At 43.5% G+C, this 19684-nt stretch overlaps 1 protein-coding gene across 6 annotated transcripts in view; it reads right to left on the bottom strand.

Annotated features, from left to right (window-relative positions):
• nudt14 (nudix (nucleoside diphosphate linked moiety X)-type motif 14) overlaps nucleotides 1-19684 on the bottom strand; it is a 136449-nt gene that overhangs the window by 39071 nt on the left and 77694 nt on the right. For all 6 annotated transcript variants that reach the window (XM_073039433.1, XM_073039434.1, XM_073039436.1 and 3 more), the window contains one exon: nucleotides 15796-15839. In XM_073039433.1, coding sequence (XP_072895534.1) covers nucleotides 15796-15839 — 44 coding nt within the window. The remainder of the gene's footprint in view (nucleotides 1-15795; nucleotides 15840-19684) is intronic.

Genomic DNA, 19684 nt, shown 5'->3' on the forward strand with positions numbered 1-19684 from the left:
CTTGCCAGGCTGCTGACAGGCAGCACTAATAAAGGTGCAGTGAGGCTTTGACTGTCTTTATTTGGACAGTGGGAACACAGGCTAAATTTAGCTACAATCAGGATTGCCTCCCCTACTCACCGAACAGTTCCTCAGATCACTGGCTCACTACTGAAAACTCATTCAGAATCAGAATCAGGATTAATAGTACCAGCGTAAGTTGTGAAATTTATCGTCTTTGTGGCAGCAGTACAATGCAATACATAATACTAGAAAAATTAAGAATTTTTCTTAGTTTAATTTAAGCTAAAAAAATACAATAATTAAATAATTAGTGCAAAAACAGAAATTAAAAAGTAGTGAGGTAATGTTCATGGGTTCAATGTCTATTCAGAAATCAGATGGCAGAGGGGAAGAAGCTGTTCCTGAGTCGTGGAGTTGTGCCTTCAGGCTCCTATAACTCATTCTACAATATTACACAGAGTGGACAGTCAGAGACTTCCTCCCGGGGGAAATGGCTAATGTGAGGGGGGAATATAGACCCAGTTAGGACCAGCTACCAGAACCAGTCAGAAAGCAAAACAGAAGAATCCTGGGTTTTAAATAAAGACACAGAGTGCAAAACGTATATGAAATATTTACAGCTGGCAGTTCAGATTTCATAGTTCAGATTTAGATTTATTTATCACATGTATATTCAAACATAATGTGAAATCTGTCATTTGCATGAACAACCAACACACCCAAGTATGCGCTGGGGGCAGGATGCAAGTGTTCAAAGTTCAAGGTAAATTTATTATCAAGGTACAGATATGTCACCATATACAACCCTGAGATTCATTTTCTTGTGGACATTCACAGTAAGTACAAAGAAATACAACAGAGTCAATGAAAAACTCCACACAAATACGAACAACAAAATAAAACAAACTGAATGAACAAAAACCAGTTAATAATAATAAATAACTACATAATAAGTATTAAGTTGTAGAGTGCTTGAAAGTGAGTCCATAGATTGTGGAATCAGTTCAGAGCTGGGGTGAGTGAAGTTATTCATTTTTGGTTAAGGAGCCTATTGGTTGAAGGGTCATAACTGTTCCTGAACCTAGTGGTGTGGGATCTAAGACTCCTATATCTCCTTCTTGATGGCAGCAATGAGTAGAGAGCATGGCCTGGATGGTGGGGGCCCCTGATGATGGATGCTGCTTTCCTGCTACAGTGATGGAGAGGGTTTATCTGTGATAGACTGGGCTTTAGCCACTGCTTTTTAATAGGCCATTCAAGGGAATTGGTGTTTTCATTCCAGACCACAATGCAACCAGTCAGTATATTCTCCACAATGCATCTATAGAAATCTATCGAAGTTTTAGATAACATGCCAAATTTTCACAAACTTCTGAGAAAGCAGATTAACTGTCTTGCCTTCTTTGTAATGGCACTTATGTGCTGGCCCCAGGACAGATCCTCTGAAATTATAAAGCCTAGGAATTTTAAAGTTACTGACCCTCTTCACCTCTGATCCCCTGATGAGGACTGGCTCATGGACTCCCAGTTTCCTCCTCCTGTAGGCAATAATCAGCTCTTTGGTTTTACTAATGTTGAGTGAGAGCTTGTTGTTGTGGCACCACTCAGCCAGATTTTCACGTCCTCTCCTATATGCTGATCGACACCACCTTTGATCTGGCCAACGATAATGTTGTTTTCAGCAAATGTAAATATGAATTGGCACTGTGCTTAGGCTCACAATCATAAGTCTAAAGCAAGTAGAGCAGGAGACTAAGCACACTGCCCTGGGGTGCACCTGCGCTAATGGTGATTGTGCAAGAGATGTTATTGCCAATCCAAATGCATGTGTCTTTATAAAGTCTATGACAGCTGTGGCATATTCACTCAGATTATTTGATGAGTCCTTGAAATGGTCCAGTTGCAGCAATTATGTAGCCACTCCTCTGTCTCTTGTGACCACCTCTTTGTTGTCCTTATCTCTGGTGCCCTGGTTTTTAGCCTCTGCCTTTATACCAGTAGGACAGTCAGATTATCAGATTTGCAGAAATGCGGTCTTGAGCTGGAACGGTAAACATTTCTGATAGTAGGGTAACAGTGGTCAAGTGTGTCAGGATCCCTGGTGCAGTAAGTAATATGTTGATGATAAATGGCAGAGATTTCTTCAAGCAAGCCTGACTGAATTCCTCGGCAATGATGTGAGAGACATTGGGTAGGCTGTTTCTTGTTTGCTAATCACAACACTCAATGGCTTAATATCTGCCTTTGGCAATATGTAAATTGCTGGTCAGGATCACGGAGGGGAATTCTCTTGGTAAGCAGAATGGACGACACGATCATTTAATGCTCCAGGTCAGGAGATCAAGAGTGCAACAAGACCCTCATGTCCAAGCACCACAAAGAGTTTATCATGAAACACAGATCCCACCTCTTGCATTCCACCAAATGGCAGCAACGACAAAAGAACATGGCCTGGGTGGTGGGGATCTCTGATGATAGATTTCTTGAACTTCTGGTAATGCCCTCACACTCCTTCACCATTCACCATCACATTTTCCCTCTCTCACCTTTATCTCCCTGCCTGCCCATCGCCTTCCTCTGGTGCTCCTCCCCCTTTTCTTTCTTCAAAGGGCTTCTGTCCTCTCCTATCAAACTCTCCCTTCTCCAGCCCTGTATCTCATTCACCAATCAACTTCCCAGATCTTTACTACACCCCTCCCAGTTTCACCTACTACCCTGTATTTCTCCCTCCTCTCCCCCCACTTTTAAATCTATTCCTCCTCTTTTTTCTCTCCAGTCCTGATGAAGGGTCTCGGCCCTAAATATCAACTGTACTCTTTTCCATAGGTGCTGTCTGCCCTGTTGAGTTCCTCTAGCATTTTGTGTGTGTTGCTTGGATTTCTAGCATCTGCAGATTTTCTTGGGTTTCTGATGATGGATACTGCTTTCCTACAACTGTATTTCTAGTAGATGTGCACAATGCTTGGAAGGGCTTTACCCATGATGTACTGGGCCAAATCCACTACTTTTTGTAGGACTTTCTGTTCAAAGGCTTTGGTGTTTCCTGACCAATCCGTGATGCAGCCAGTCAATACACTCTCCACTACATATCTACAGAAGTTAGTCAAAAATTTAGATGCCATGCCAAATCTCTGCAGACTCCTAAGTAGAGATGCTGCTGTGCTTTCTTCACAACTATACTTATGTGCCGGGTCCAGGACAGATCCTCTGAAATAGTATCACCCAGAAATTTAAAGTTGCTAACCCTCTCTACCTCTACACGTACAACACGGTGGAGGAACTCACCTCTGATCTCCACCTCTGATCCTCCAATGAGCACTGGCTCATGGACCTCTAGTTTCCCTCTCTTGAAGCCTACAGTCAGTTATTTGGTCTTGTTGACATTGAGTGAGAGGTGGTGGTTATGACACCAGAAAAATTTTCAATCTCCCTCCAGTATGCTGATTCATCACTACCTTTAATTCAGCCCACAACATTGGATAACAGTTCTAAACATTAACACAAGAGATACTGTGAATGTTGGAAATTCTGAGCAACACACACAAAATGCTGGAGGAACTCAGCAGGTCAGGCAACATCTATAGAGGGGAATAAGCAGTTGACATTTTGGGCCGAAACCTTTCGTCAGGACTGGAGCTCCAAAATATTTCCTACACTGCAGGATAACTCGGTGAAATCCTGCTTCTTAGTTACAAAGCAGCAGGGCGCATGTAGTCTGAGACTTGTGCAGAGGTGGGGAGGGAGGAGCAGGGAGTAGGAGATGGGAAGAGAGAGGAATGGGGTGAGAGGGGAAGAGAGAGGAATGGGGTGAGAGGGGAAGAGAGATGGAGTGGGAGAGTGGGAGGGAGGGAGAGAGGGAGGGAATGAGAGAATGAGGGTGAGGGAGGGACAAAGGGGGAGAGACGGTGGGAGGGAGAAGAGAAAGAGGGGGTGGGAGGGAGGGAGGTAGTACTGGAGGGCGGGAGGAGTGAGGAAAGGAGGGGGAGTGAGGGAAGGATGGTGGGAGGAATGGAGGAGGGAGTGAGAAATTGAAAGAGGGAGAGCTAAAATTTGGGGGGGTAGAAAGACAGGCAAAGAGAGAAGTGAGAAAGAGAGGGAGAGCAGAGTAACAGCAAGAACACAGGCAGAAAGGAATAAATTAATAGATAAAGATATACAATAGCTTAACTGCAGTTTTCTCTGATCTATAAATAATTCCATATGCATTTTTTTAAATCAACTTGTCCTCCTGTGTGATTTGTAATTCACACCTCTGGGACTTACTGTTCCTGCAACCACTTAAAAATATTCTCATAATGTGAAAAAAACATTTCAGATGAAATCAACATCTTAAATAAAATATACAACAGAAAAATGTGCTACTGGGCTCAACCGGTCTGAGGATACTTGACAGAATTCCTCTCACTCCTTATGAATGGAGTTGAAAGGGAAAATAAATCGGCCATGTTCGAATGGAGGTGCACTTGATGGGCCAAATGGCCTGATTCTGCTTCTACTCCTTTTGGCCTTATGATCTCATTTCAACTTGCCCATTGGTATCATTCTCCCTCAGGTAGGGGCCTGAATGGGACAGAACTGGCAGAACCCAGCTGTCCACAGAGGTTGGCTAGGTGCTGTCTTGTAATTTGAGGAGTTATGTGGACATCTCCTCCTATCCCATTCCAAGCTCAGAGGACACATATATATGAAGATTACAGTGGAAAGCTAGTCTTGTATACTGATCATACAGATCAAATCATTACACAGTGCATTGAGACAGAGTAATGTTAGCCAATAGCAATGCAAAATAAAGTGCAAAAACTACCAAAAATACTTCCGGTTTAAGATGGTGCCACTGAAAGTGTGCGACAGCTTACTGCTAGTTTGAAAGCAAAGGAATTTGATTAAAAACATTACTAATAACACTTTTTTTGGAAGTAAATTGTGGTAAACCAGCACTACAAACATTAGAGGCGAGCAAAAGCAGAGCGAATTCAAGAGATCTGCACTTAGATTTGGAGCCATGCTGGTTGGAGTGAACAATTCAAAGAGAAGATGAGACAGAGGAGTCCGAGGCCCGTCCAACTTACCCAGGTGCGAGGGTAGATCGCTCGAAGTGTCGAGCCAATTTGGAGAGGTTGAAACAGCTTCCTCAGCACCGGAATGTAGGCCTGAAGCAAATTATTGAGCAGCACGTTCTAGGACCAGAGCGATTCGTCACAGTAAGGCCCAGGTCCTAATGCAAGGTACAATCTGCTGTTTGGACAATTTAAATGCCAGCCCAGATAGACTGGAAATGCAGGGTGTCAAGAATCGGGCAAGGTTGGATTGCTCAAGGCGCCAAGCCAATTTAGGGAGGTCAAGAATGGCTTCTTCGGTAGCGAAATCTAAGCCCGGAGTGACTTGCCGTGGCGGGGCCTGAGTCTTAAAGCAAGGAACGATCCACAGTTTGGACAATATAAACGCTGGCCCAGATAGGACTAGGTGCTTCTTTCTCCACATGCTAAGGCTGTGAGACTGCCCCTGGCTGTTGTGTTTCGTGTCTATAAACTTTGACGGGATCTGCCCCGCTAATATGTTGAACTGAATACAGAGGCTTTGGGCCTACTTTGAGCTGTTCTGGCTATTTGAAGGACTCATTTTGGTTCAGAATGCTCTTTGTTGCTCGCTTCTATTGCTTGCATGATTTGTTTTTTCTCTCTTTCTCTGTGCACATTGGGGGTTGGTCTACATTTTTTTAAACCGGGTTCTTTTGGCTTCCTTGCTTTGCGACTGCCTGTAAGTAAACAAATGTCAAGGTTGTATAATTTATGCATTCTTTGATAATTAATGTACTTTGAATCATTGATTCTTGAAAATGTGCACTGCAGGCAAACAGCAGTATAAGATCATAATGAGGTAGATTGTATGGTCAAGAGTCTATTTTATCATCAAGGAGATCCGTTCTAGAGTCTGATAACAGTGGAATAGAAGCCGTCCTTGAGCCTGGTGGGACATGCTTTCAGGCTTTTGTATCTTCTGCCCAATGAGAGAAGGAAGAACAGAGAATTTCCAGGGTGGATGGGGTCCTTGATTATGTTGGCTGCTTTACAGAGGCAGCAAGAAAGTAGACAAGAGTCCATGGAGGGTAGGCTGGTTTCCATGATGTGCTGAGGTGTGTCTACAACTCTCTGCAGTTTCTGTGGTCACGTGTAGAGCAATTGCCATTGCAAGCTGTGACGCATCCAGACAGAATGCTTTCTTTGGTGCATCAGGAAAAATTAGCAAGAGTCGACAGGGACGTGCCGAACTTCTTCTGCCCCCTTGGCCATTACATCCACCAGGTTGGACCAGGACAGGCTACTGGTGATGTTCACACCTCAAAACTTGAAGCTCTCAATCCCCTCAACATCAGAATCATTGATGTGGACAAGACCTTGTGCAACATTCCCTTTCTGAAGTCAATGATCAGCTCTCCTTTGTTTTGCTGACCCTGAGAGAAAGGTTGCTGTCACTTGCTCCTCAGACTGATATTTTAGCCTGACTCCTGTAGCTGGATGTGCTGAGACCTGTACACAGGAGCTAAGGTATCTGTCATCCATTACAGACACACCTTCTCCATCAAAGCCAACAATTTAACAAACAGCTAGCACATCTCCAGAGTTTGTTTGGACTTTACTGGGACTCAATAGGGGCTTGAAACTGATCTGAGGAATTCCTGATACTGCCACAAAGAGAGGCCAAGGTGATCAGCTGCATGAAACTCTACCATGCCCTCCTGCCGCAGCTCTGACACCACACTTGGCCTTCACCATGAGCTTCCCTTTGGTACACACAGGGGCCAGTTTCCACCTTCCACAGGCCTGTTAGAGGACACATGCTAAAGAACAGGCTTCCAAGTGCTTAGCTTCTGAAACTCTGGCTTCATGTGACAAATAAGACCACAGGTCAGTGATAGAATCTCATACCTTGGGACCCAACTGAAAGTCCTTCATTGATACGGCCAAGTCAGAGAAACAATGAAGGACTTTCAGTTGGATCCTAACATATGGGATTCTATCACTGACCCGTGGTCTCGTTTGGCTGGAAGGGTCTGTTACCATGCTGTCTCTCTAAATTAATAACTCATCTTTAAAGAATAAAGATTTAAATGAGCTAAATCTTTTTCTTTGTTTGGTTCGTTAACACCAACACTGAGCCCCCAAGGAGAACCACTGAACCGACCTGCACCTTGGTCCTCTCTGAAGTACGCAGGTCTTTCCAATGAGTGGACAGTCGCAAGGCTGTGGGACCGGACGACAGCCCAAGGTGGGTACTCAGGATGTGTGCAACACAACTAGCAGGTGTGTTTGCAGACATTTTTAATCTCTCCCTCTCCCAGTGTAGAGTGCCCTCCTGCTTCAAAACATCCCCCATTGTCCCTCTCGACTCACCTCAATAATAAGCAAATGCTTTGAGAGTCTGGTCAAGGACTACATCTGTAGCATGCTACCACCCTCTCTGGACCCCCTACAAGTTGCTTACTGACACAACTGATCGACAGATGACGCAATAGCCACAGCTCTACACACTGTCCTTACACATTTGGAGAAGAAGGATGCTTATAGGAGAATGCTGTTCTTGGACTACAGTTCAGCATTCAACACCATAATTCCCTTCAGGTTTGAAAAGAAGCTCAGAGACCTCAGCTTTCACCCTGCCTTGTGCAGCTGGATCCCAGACTTCCTATCAGATCATCGGCAAGTGGTAAGAGTGAGCTCCCTCACCTCTGACCCTCAACACAGGTGCCCTCAGGACTGTGTCCTAAACCTCCTCCTTTACTCTGTATACCCATGACTGTGTCGCCACCCACAGCTTCAATCTGCTAATTAAATTTGCTGATGATATTAAATTGATTGCCCTTGTTTCAAATAATAATGAGGCAGCTTACAAAGAATAAGTCATCACCTTGACACAGTGGTATCAAGAAAACAACCTCTCCCTCAATGTTGCAAAAACAAAGGAGCTGACTATGAATACAGACTAACCCCTATTGATATCAATGGATCTGGGGTTGAGAAGTCGAACAGCTTTAAGTTCCTCGGCATAAACATCACTGAGGGTCTCACGTAGTCGTACGCAGCAGCTGTGTGGTGAAAAAAGCACAATAGTGTCTCAGACAGTTGAGGAAGTTTACTATGAGTCCCCAGATCCTAAGGACTTTCTACAGGGGCACAATTGAGAGCATCTTGACTGGCTACATCATGGCTTGGAATGGGAACTGTACTTCCCTCAAATGCAGGGCTCTGCAGTGAGTGCTGCGGACAGCCCAGCACATCTGTAGATGTGAACTTCCCACTATCCAGGATTTTTACAGAGACAGGTGTGTAAAAAGGGCCCGAAGGATCATTGGGGACCCGAGTCACCCCAACCACAATCTATTCCAGTTGCTACCATCTGGGAAATGGTACCACAGCATAAAAGCCAGGACCAACAGGTTCCAGGACAGCTTCTTCCACCAGACTATCAGACTGATTAATTCACACTGACACAATCGGATTTCAAAGCTATATTGACTTCTGTTGTAGATCTTACTGTACATACTATTTATTACAAATTACTATAATTGCACATTGAACATTCAGATGGAGATATAACATAAAGATTTTTACTCCTCGTGTATGAGAAGGGTGTTAGAAATAAAATCAATCCAATTCAATTCAATTACAGAACTATTGAGTATAGGAGTTGGTACATTATGCTGCTGTGTATAAGACTGCTGCTAAAGAAATTTGGAATATTGGGTTCCATTTTGCTCACTTGCACCTTAATAGGAAAGATCCCATTAAGCTGAAAGAGGGCAAAGGAGATTTATGAGGATGTTACTGGTACTTGAGGGACTGAGTTATTAAAGATTAGCTTTAGTTGTCAATTGTACATGAAAATATCCAGTGAAATCCAGGAGATAGGTTGAACAGGCTGGGATCTTTTTCCTTTGAGCAAACGAGAATGAAGGACGATCTTATAGAAGTATATCTTATTAGAATCATAAGAGGCATAGAGAGGGTGAATGCACACAGTACTTTGGGGAATCAATATCTAGAGAGCATAGGTTTAGCTGAGAGAGATTAATAGAAATCTGAGAGAGCTGAAAAGTTCCGGAGACTACCAGCCTCCCCGCTGGCCACATATACACCAGGTGCATCAAGATGCAGCTCCTTCGAGACCATGTAAAGGAACTGGAGCTGCAGCTTGTTAGGGAACATGAAGAAATGATAGACTGGAGCCACAGGGAGGTAGTCACCCCAAGGCTACAGAAGACAGATAAATGAGTGACTATCAGGAGAGGGGAGAGCTTTCCGTGGCCATTCCCCTCAACAATAAGTACTCCATTTTGAATACTGTTGGGGGTGGGGGGGGAGGGAGTTGGTGACCTATCTGGGGAAAGCACCAGCGGCCATACCGCTGGCATTGAGTCTGTCCCTGCGGATCAGAAAGATAAGGAACTGAAGAGAATAGCAGCAGTAATAGGGGACTCGATAGTTAGGGGGACAGACAGGCGATTCTGTGGACGAGAGAAAGAAACACGGATGGTAGTTTGCCTCAGGAGCTAGGATCCGCAATGTTTCTGAAGACATCCACAATACCTTGAAAAGGGAGGGTGAGCAGCCAGAAGTCGTGATATGTATTGGTATCAATGACATAGGTAAAAAAAAGGAGGCGGTCCTGTAAACAGAACACAGGGAGTTAGGAAGGAAGCTGAGAAGCAGGACCTCAAGGGTAGTAATCTCAGGATTGCTGTTTGTGCCACATGACAGTGAGGATAGGAACGGAATGAAGTGGCAGATAAATGTGTGGCTGAAGAATTGGAGCAGCGGGCAGAGATTCAGATTTCTGGATAATTGGGACCTCTTCTGGGGCAGGTGTGATCTGTACAAAAGGGACAGGTTGCACCAAAATTCTTGTGGGCAGGTTTACTAGAGGCGTTGGGCGTGGTTTTAACTAATATGTTTGGGGGAATGGGAACCAGAATAATAGAGCTGAGGAAGAGCCAGCAGATCTACAAATAGATGATGGGTGTAACATGAATGTAAGGAAGGATAAGCCCATGATTGGGTACAAATGCAGACAAAGCAAAGAGTTAAATTGTAGCACAAAGGCAAAATTCAAAAGGGCAAAGAATGCAGGACTAAAGGTGCCGTACTTAAATGCGTGTAGCATTCAAAATAAGGTGAATGAACTTGTAGCACAATTAAGAGATTGGTCAGTATTACATTCTGGGCATCACTGAACCATGGCTGAAAGAAGGCCATAGTTGGGAGCTTAACGTCAAAGGATATACTTTGTATCGAAAGGACAGGCAGGAAGGTATAGGCAGTGGTGTAGCTCTGTTGGTAAGAGGTGGAATTATATCTTTAGAAAGAGGTGACACAAAGTCAGAGAATGTCAAATCTTTGTGGGAGGAGTTAAGAAACTGCAAGGGTTAAAAAACATTATGGGAATCATATACAGGCCTCCAAATAGTAGCAAGATGTGGGGTTAAGATTGCAAAGGGAGCTGGAAAAGGCATGCCATAAGGGTAATGACACAATTATAAGGAGGAATTCAATATGCAAGGGGATTGGGAAATCAGGTTGGTGTCGGATTGCAAAAGAGGGAATTTGTTGAATGTCTACAAGATGGCTTTTTAGAGCAGCTTGTGCTTGAGCCTACTCGGGGAAAGGCTGTCTTAGATTGGGTGCTATGTGATAACACAGATCTTTAGGGAACTTATTGTAAAGGAGCCCATAGGAAGTGGTGTTCACAATATGTTTGAATACATACTGCAATTTGAGAGGGTGAAGCATCAGTATGGCAATGGAATAAAAGTGGTTACAGAGGCATGAGAGAGGAGCTTGCCCAGGTGGATTGGGGAGGATATTGGTGGGGATGACAGCACAGCAGAGATGGCTGAAGTTTCTGGGAATAGTTCACAAGGAGCAAGATAGATATATCCCATGGAAGAAGTTGTTATCAAGCGGCAGGGCTAGGCAACTGTGGCTGACTTGGGAAGTTAAGGACTGCATAAAAGCCAAGGAAAGGGCATATAAGGTAACAAAAGTGAGGGGGAAGTTGGATAATTAGAAAGCTTTTAAAATCCAAGAAAGGGAAACTAAAAAAGCTATAAGAAGGGAAAAGATGAAATATGAAGGCAAACTAGCTAGTAATATAAAGCATGATACTATAAGCTTTTTCAGTTATATAAAGAGTAAAAGGGAGGTGAGAGTTGAAAATGATGATGGTGAGGTAGTAATGCGGAATAAAGAAATGGCAGATGAACTTAATATGTACTTTGCATCAGTCTTCACTTGGAAAACACTAGCAGTGTGTCAGAGGTCCGTGAGTATCAGGGAGCAGGAGTACAATTGCAAGGAAAAAATTGCTAGGCAAACCCAAAGGTCTAAGATGGATAAGTCACTTGGACCAGATGGACTACATCCCAGAGTCCTGAGAGGGGTTGCTGAACGTATGCATTGATCATGATCTTTCTAGAATCACTTGATTCTGGCATGGTCCCAGAGAACTGTAAAATTGCAAATGTCACTCCACTCTTTAAGAAGGGAGGAAGACAAAAGAAAGGAAATTATAGGCCAGTTAACCTAAACTCAGTGGTTGGGAAAGTGTTGGAGTCCATTATTAAGGACAAGGTTTTGAGGTACTTGGAGACTAATGATAAAATAAGTGAAAGTCAGCATAGTTTCTGTAAAGGGAAATCTTACCTGATAAATCTGTTAGAGTTCTTCGAGTAAGTAACAAGCAGGGTGGACAAAGGAGAGGCAGTAGATCTCATTTACTTGGATTTTTGGAAGGCATTTGATAAGGTGCCACATGAGGCTGCTTAACAAGATAAAATCTTATGGCTTTACAGGAAAGATACTGGCATGGAGAGAGGAAAAGCTGAACAGGCAGGAGGCAGCGAGTAGGAACAAAGCGAGCCTTTTCTAGTTGGCTGCCAGGGACTAATGGTGTTCCTCAAGGGTCAGTATTGGGACCACTACTTTTCACATTGTTGGTCAATGATTCAGATAATGGAATTGATTGCTTTGAGGCAAAATTTGCAGATGATACAAAGATAGGTGGAGGGATAGGTAGTGCTGAGGAAGCAATGTGATTGCAGCAGGACTTAGACAAATTGGATAAATGGGCAAAAAGGTGCAGATGGAACACAGTGTTGGGAAATGTATGATAATGCATTTTGGTAAAAGGAAAAATAGTGCAGACGATTTTCTAAATGGGGAGAAAATTCAAACATCAGAAGTGCAGAGGGACTTAGGAGTCCTCGTGCAAGACTTCCAGAAGATTAATACAGATTGAGTCTGTGGTAAAGAAGGCAAATGCAGTGTTGGCATTTATTTTAAGAGGAATAGAAAATACAGTTCCTATAAAAAGTATCCACCTCCACTTGGAAGATTTCATGTTTTAGTTTTATAACATCAAATCACAGTGGATTTAATTTGGCTTTTTTTGCCACTGATCAACAGAAAAAGACTTTTTCATATCAAAGTGATTTAAATTAATTACAAATACAAAATACAAAATAATTGGTTGCATAAATATGCACCCCCTTCAAGTCAGTATTTAGTAGATGCACGTTTGGCAGCAATTACAGCTTTGAGTGTGTGGATAGGTCTCTATCAGTTTTGCACATCTGGGCAATGCAATTTTTCCTCATTCTTCTTTGCAAAACTGCTCAGGCTCTGTTAGATTGCATGGGGATTGAGTGAACAGCCCTTTTCATATTCAGCCACAAGTTCTCAGTTGAATTGAGGTCTGTACTCTGTCCACTCCAGGACATTAACTTTATTGTTTTTAAGCCATTCTTGTGAAGCTTTGACTTTATGCTTGGGATTATTGTCTTGATGGAAAACAAATCTCCTCCCAAGTCTCAGTTCTCTTGCAGACTGAATCAGGGTTTCCTCCATAATTTCCCTGTATTTTGATGCATTCATTTTACCCACTGCCTTCACAAGCTCTCCAGGGCCTGCCGCAGTGAAGCATCCCCACAGCACGATGCAGCCACCACCATGCTTCACTCAAGGGATGGTGCGTTTTTGATGATGTGCAGTGTTTGGCTTATGCCAAACATAGCATTTAGTCTATTAGCCAAAAAAGCTCAATTTTGGTTTCATCAGACCATAGAACCTTATTCCAGATTACTTCAGAGTCTCTCACATGCCTCTGGCAAACTCCAGCCAAGATTTCATGTGAGTATTTTTAACAGTGGCTTTCTCTTTCCCACTCTTTCATAAAGCTCTGAATCGTGAAGCACCCGGGCAACAGTTGTGTGTGCAGTCTGTCCCATCTCAGCCACTGAAACCCTTCAGAGTTGTTGCAGATCTCTTTGTGGCCTCCCTCACTAGTCCCCTTCTTGCATGGTCACTCAGTTTTTGTGGATGGTTTGCTCTAAGCAGATTTACCGTTGTTACCATATTCTTTCCATTTTTTGATAATTGTCTTAACGGTACTCCAAGGGATATTCAGTGACTTGGAAATTTTCTAGTATCCATCTCCTGGCCTGTGCTTTTCAATAACCTTTTCATGGAGTTGCTGGAGAGTTCTTTTGTCTTCACAGTGTCGTTTTTGCCAGGGTACTGACTCACCAGCAGTTGGACCTTCCAGATACAGGTGTATTTTTACTATAATCAGTTGAAACACCTTGACTGCATGTGCTGATCTCTATTTAACTAATTATGTGACTTCTAAAACCAATTGGCAGCACCAGTGATGATTTGGTATGTCATATTAAAGGGGGGGGGGTGAATACTTATGCAATCAATTATTTTGTGTTCTATATTTGTAATTAATTTAGATCACTTTGTTAAGATCTCTTTTCACTTTGACACAAGAGTCTTTTTGTTGATCAGTGTCAAAAAAGCCAAATTAAATCCACTGTGATTCAATATTGTAAAATAATAAAACATGAAAACTTCCGGGGGGGGGGGGGGGGTTAATACTTTTTAAGGGCACTGTAAAAGAAGATAACACTGAGGCTTTATAAGACACTAGTCAGGCCACACTTGGAGTATTGTCAACAGTTTTGGTCTCCATATCTCAAAAAGGATGTGTTGTCATTGGAGGGACCCCAGAGGAAGTTCACCAGGATGATCCAGGAATGAAAGGGTTAACATATGAGGAGTGTTTAGCAGCTTTGGGCCTGTACTCACTGGAATTTAGAAGAAAGCAGGGGGGTCTCATTGAAACCTACTGAATGTTGAAAGGACCAGAGAGGGTGGATGTGAAGAGAATGTTTCCTATGGTGCGGGTATCCAGCACTAGAGGGAACAGCCTCAAAACTGGGGTGGTGGCCTTTTAAAACAGAGGTAAGGAGGAATTTCTTTTAGCCAGAGTGTAGTGAATCTGTGGAATGCTCTGCGGTAGAGTAGAGGCCAAGTCCGTGGGTATACTTAAGGCAGAAGTGGATAGTTTCCTGTTTGGTCAGGGCATCAAAGGACTTGGTGAGAGGGCAAGTGTATGGGATTGAATGGAATCTGGGATTAGGCATGATAGAATGGCGGAGCAGACTCGACGGTCTGAAAGGCCTAATTCTACTCCTATGTCTTATGATCTGTATGAAAAGAGCTGCCAGAGAAAGTGGTTGAGGAAGGTACATTAATAACTTTTAAAAGGCACGTGGATAGAAAAGGATAAGGGCCAAATGCTGGCAAATGGGAATCATTGGCAGCATGACCAATTAGGAAAAGGGTCTGTTTCCATGCTGTTTGGCTCTCTTCCTTTGGGAATAACAATCCATTACTATCAGCTTTTAAAAGATTAGGGGACGCATCTCTGGTTAATATGTCTAATTATTTTGTTTTCCTGACAGAAGAATTTGCAGACTTCTCAATTTCCATTGAAAAACTCTTGCTTCAACCCTGAAGATACACCCTGAAATCCAGGTGTACAAGGTTCCTATGAGACCCAAAAATGGAACCTGTGTTGGGCCTGCTTCTGTGCTGTACGGCACGACGACTCTAAACACTCCTTTTTAGCACACTGGCCTTCATAAATCAAAGTATTGGATACAGGAGTTGAGATGTTATGTTGAAATTGTGGAAGACATTGGTGAGACCAAAGTTGGAGTATCATGTGCAGTTCTGGTCACTGACCTAGGAAAGATCCCAATAAGATTGAAATAGTAGAGAGAAAACTTACAAGGATGCTGAGGACCTGAATTATCGGGAAAGACTGAATAGATTAGGACTATTCTCTGGAGCATAGGAGAATGACATGAGATTTGATAAATGGACACAAAATTATAAGGGGTGTAGATAGAATTAATGGCTTCTTCCACTGAGGTTGGATGAAACCGAATTGAGGCCAAAGGTTAAGGGTGAAAGGTGAAATACTTAAGGGGCACATGAGGGGAAACTTCTTCACTTAGAGGTTGGTGTAAGCTGCCTGCTTAAGTGGTGGGTGTGGGTTTGATTTCAAAATTTAAGAGAAGTTTGGTTAAGTACATAGATGTGAGCAGTATGGAGGGCTATGGTCCAGGTGCGGGTAGATGGGAGTAGGCAGAGTAACATTTTTGTACAGACTAGAAGGGCCAAAGGGCCTGTTTCTGTGCTGTAGTGCTCTATGATTCTAATACTCTGTTTAGAATCAAAATTAGGGACCATGAGCAAATATTCCAGAGCAGCTGATGACATGATTACAGGATGAGAGAAGCTAGTTGGGAGGGGTTTGGCATCCAGAGGCAACATACGTGATGGTAATTAGGAAAGAAACATTTATCTAAATTATACATCACCAGAGGAAAAGGTGTGCTGACGGCTGTGGGTGCAGACAATGCCAAATGGCATTCCAAGAGAAATTCACCTGTCATGTGTTTTCATGAAGTCCCATTCCTTCCGGACACCGTTCTGTAAACAACAGAAAAAGATATGTTTCAGAAACCAACATGCGCGGGGAGCTCAGAATCATTAGATACACTATCTCACAAATGAGCAGGCAAGCACATTCGCTGTAGTTTCAGTTGCAACTTTTTGTGTGAATCCTGCTTAGTAAATCCATGTTAGATACAGCCACCTGCTGAAGTAAAAAAATAAAAGGAGTGAAGTTTGGTAAACTATTCCGTATGGACTTAGTTTCAGTTCAGAACTGTCAAATCACTAACACTAGGAATTGTCCTGTAACATACTGACAGAAAGGGTCGTGAAAATGGATACAACATGAACGTGCCTTCAGTAGGGAAATGGATAAGATTCAGATTTATTTATCACATGTATATCAAAACATACAGCGAAATGCATTGTTTGTGCTAAAATCAACACAACCCAAGGATGTGCTGCAGGCAGCCCACAAGTGTTACCACACATTCCACTGCCAACACAGCATGTTCACAATGTTCAGCAGAACAATGCAAGCAGCAACAATAACAACAGCAAAACTGTATCAATATCACCAGATCCAACACTGAGGAATGAATGAACTTTTCCCACCCTCTCAGCAACTAGCTCCTTTAACTTATCCCGGTATCTGGAATGCGGGAGGGAACCAGAGCACCTGGAGGAAAACCATGAGGTCACAGGAAGAATGCACAAACTCGTCAGACAGCGATGGGAGTTGAGCCGCAATTGCTGGTGCTGTAAAGTGTAAAGCTAACTGTTCCACTACCGTACTGCCCTAGATTATCAGGAAGAAGGGAATGGGGAGGAAAGGAGCAGTCAAAGTAATTACACACAAGAGATGCTGCAGATACTGGAAATCCTGAGCACCGCACACCAAATTCTGGAGGATTTGAGCAGGTCAGACAGCATCTATAAAGAGGAATAAACAGTCGATGTTTCAGGCTGAGATCCTTCATCAAGTTAATTACACAGCAATTCATTACACAGTTCTACCATACAGCTACCATAAATGGAGCCAATAGCCTCCTGTGATGACGTATGGCAATTGCTACTTGGAATTAATTTATTATAATCGCATGTATGAGGTACAGTGAAAAATGGTGTTTTGTGTGCCATCCATACAAATCATTTCAAATATATTAAAGTAGTACAAGGGAAAAGCAATATGAGAATACAGAATATAATGTTGGAGTTACAATTATAAAGAAAGTGCAGCGAAGGTAGATGATAAGGTGCGAAGTAGATTGTGAGGTCAAGTGTTCATCTTTATCATACATGAGGTCCATTCAATGGTTTTATAATAGTGGGATAGAAGCGTCCTTGAGCCTGGTGGTTTGTGTTCTCAAACTTTTGTACCTTCTGCCCAATGGGAGATGAGAGGAGAGGGAATGTCTGGGATGGGAGGGATCTTTGAGTATGCTGGCCGCTTTACCAAGGCAGTGGGATATGTAGACAGAGTCCATGGAGGCATGGCTGCTTTGTGTGACGTGCTGAGCTGTGTCCACAACGCACTGTGGTTTCTTGCATTTGTGGGCAGAGCAGCTGCAACATAGAAATGCTACAGCTGCCCTTTCACCTCCTGCCTCACCTCACCTCCACTCAGGGCCCCGAAGCAGCACTTCCACCCACGAATCTGTTGGGGTTGTCTATTATACCTGATACAGCCTCCTCTACATTGGTAAGACCCAATGTAGACTGGAGGACTGCTTTGACAAACGCCTCCGCTCTATCCGCCAAAAGCAGAGTTCCTGGCGGCTAACTATTTTAGTCCTTATCCTCATTCTCGTTCCAACATGTTGGACCACGGTGAGCAGGCAACTCTTAGGGTGAGGAGCAACACTTCATATTCTGAATAGGTAGCCTCCAATCTGATGACACGAATATTGATTTCTCTTTCCCGTAATTTTTTAACTTCTCTCTTCCCTCTTCTTCTAATCCCAATCCTGGCTGCTGATCTCTTCCCATCACCTGCCTTATCACCTACCCTGGGTGCTCTCCCTTCTTCCCTTTTTCCCGTGGTCCACTCTCCCCTCCTACCTGGCTTCACCTATCACCTTCTATTAGTCCTCCTTCCCCTCCCGCCACTTATTCTGGCATCTTTCCCCTTCCTTTCCTGTCCTGATAAAGGGTCTCAGCATGAAACATTAATGTCAACTATTTATTCACCCATGTTGCCTGAACTGCTGAGTTCCCCCAGCATTTTTTATGTGTTACTTTGGATTGCCAGCAGCTACGTAATTTCTCTTGTGCAATACAGATAAAATGTTTTCTACGGTTGCTTGATTTTACAGAAAGGCGTCATGGTGGTTGGGGAGGGAGTGAGAGGAGGCAGTGGGCATGTGAATGTGAAAGCTTGCTGTAGTTTACAGCTTCTGGGACCCAGAAGTCTAAGGAATAAAACTGACCAGTCATGGCTAAAAAAATTCTATCAGTGCCACTGTGTAGAATTTGCCATACAAAAAAAAACCTATTATGAATATTACTGAATGAGATTCTGGTGAAAAGCAATGACACTGCAGGAAGATAATGGCAAATCAGTACACCGGGAAAGAGAGGGGTGCTATATTGATTCCATCAACATGGAAGATGATGATGTTGTGAGGGAGCTTTGCCTAACTGGAAAAGGCGAGGGAATTCTAGCATGTGAATGAGAAAATGACAGAGAGGGAATGTGTGTGTGAGAGTGAAAGTGTGTGTGAGAGAGTGTAACAACATGTGTGAGAGAGAGTGACAGTGTGTGTGAGAGAGTGACAGTGTGAGAGAGAGAGTGAGTGTGTGAGAGAGTGATAGTGTGTGAGAGAGAGTGACAGTGTGTGAGAGAGTGTGACAGTGTGTGAGAGTGACAGTGTGTGAGAGTGACTGTGTGTGTGAGAGTGACAGTGTGTGAGTGACTGTGTGTGTGAGTGTAACAAAGTGTGTGTGAGAGAGAGTGACTGTGTGTGTGAGTGTGACAGTGTGTGAGAGAGTGACAGTGTGTGAGAGAGTGTAACAAAGTGTGTGTGAGAGAGAGTGACAGTGTGAGAAGAGTGTGACAGTGTGTGAGAGAGTGTGACAGTGTGTGAGAGAGAGTGACTGTAAGAGAGAGTGACAGTGTGTGAGAGTGACTGAGTGTGTGAGAGAGTGACTGTGTGTGTGAGAGTGTAACAAAGTGTGTGTGAGAGAGAGTGACAGTGTGAGAAGAGTGTGACAGTGTGTGAGAGAGAGTGACTGTAAGAGAGAGTGACAGTGTGTGAGAGTGACTGAGTGTGTGAGAGAGTGACTGTGTGTGTGAGAGTGTAACAAAGTGTGTGTGAGAGTGTGACAGTGTGTGTGAGAGAGAGTGACTGTATGAGAGTGACAGTGTGTGAGAGAGTGACTGTATGAGAGAGAGTGACAGTGTGTGAGAGAGTGACAGTGTGTGAGAGAGAGTGTGTGTGAGAGAGTGTGTGTGAGAGAGAGTGAGTGTGTGAGAGTGTGACAAAGTGTGTGAAAGAGAGTGACAGTGTGAGAGAGAGTGACAGTGTGTGAGAGAGTGACAGTGTGAGAGAGAGTGACTGAGTGTGTGAGAGAGTGTGACAAAGTGTGTGAAAGAGAGTGACAGTGAGATGAGATTAAATAGAGAGGAAAATGAAGCGCCCATAAAACCATAAGACATGGGAGCAGAACAAGGCCATCTGGCCCATCGAGTCTGCTTCGCCATTCAATCATGACTGATCCTTTTTTTCTCCTTCTCAACCCAGTTCCCGGTCTTCTCCCCGTAACCTTTGATGCTGTGTTCAATTAAGAACCTGTCAATCTCTGCCTTAAATACACACAGCGACCTGGCCTCCACAGCTGCAAGTGGCAACAAATTCCACAAATTCACCACCCTTTGGCTA

This window comes from Hemitrygon akajei, chromosome 3 (genome assembly GCF_048418815.1).
Source record: "Hemitrygon akajei chromosome 3, sHemAka1.3, whole genome shotgun sequence".
NCBI lineage: Eukaryota > Metazoa > Chordata > Chondrichthyes > Myliobatiformes > Dasyatidae > Hemitrygon > Hemitrygon akajei.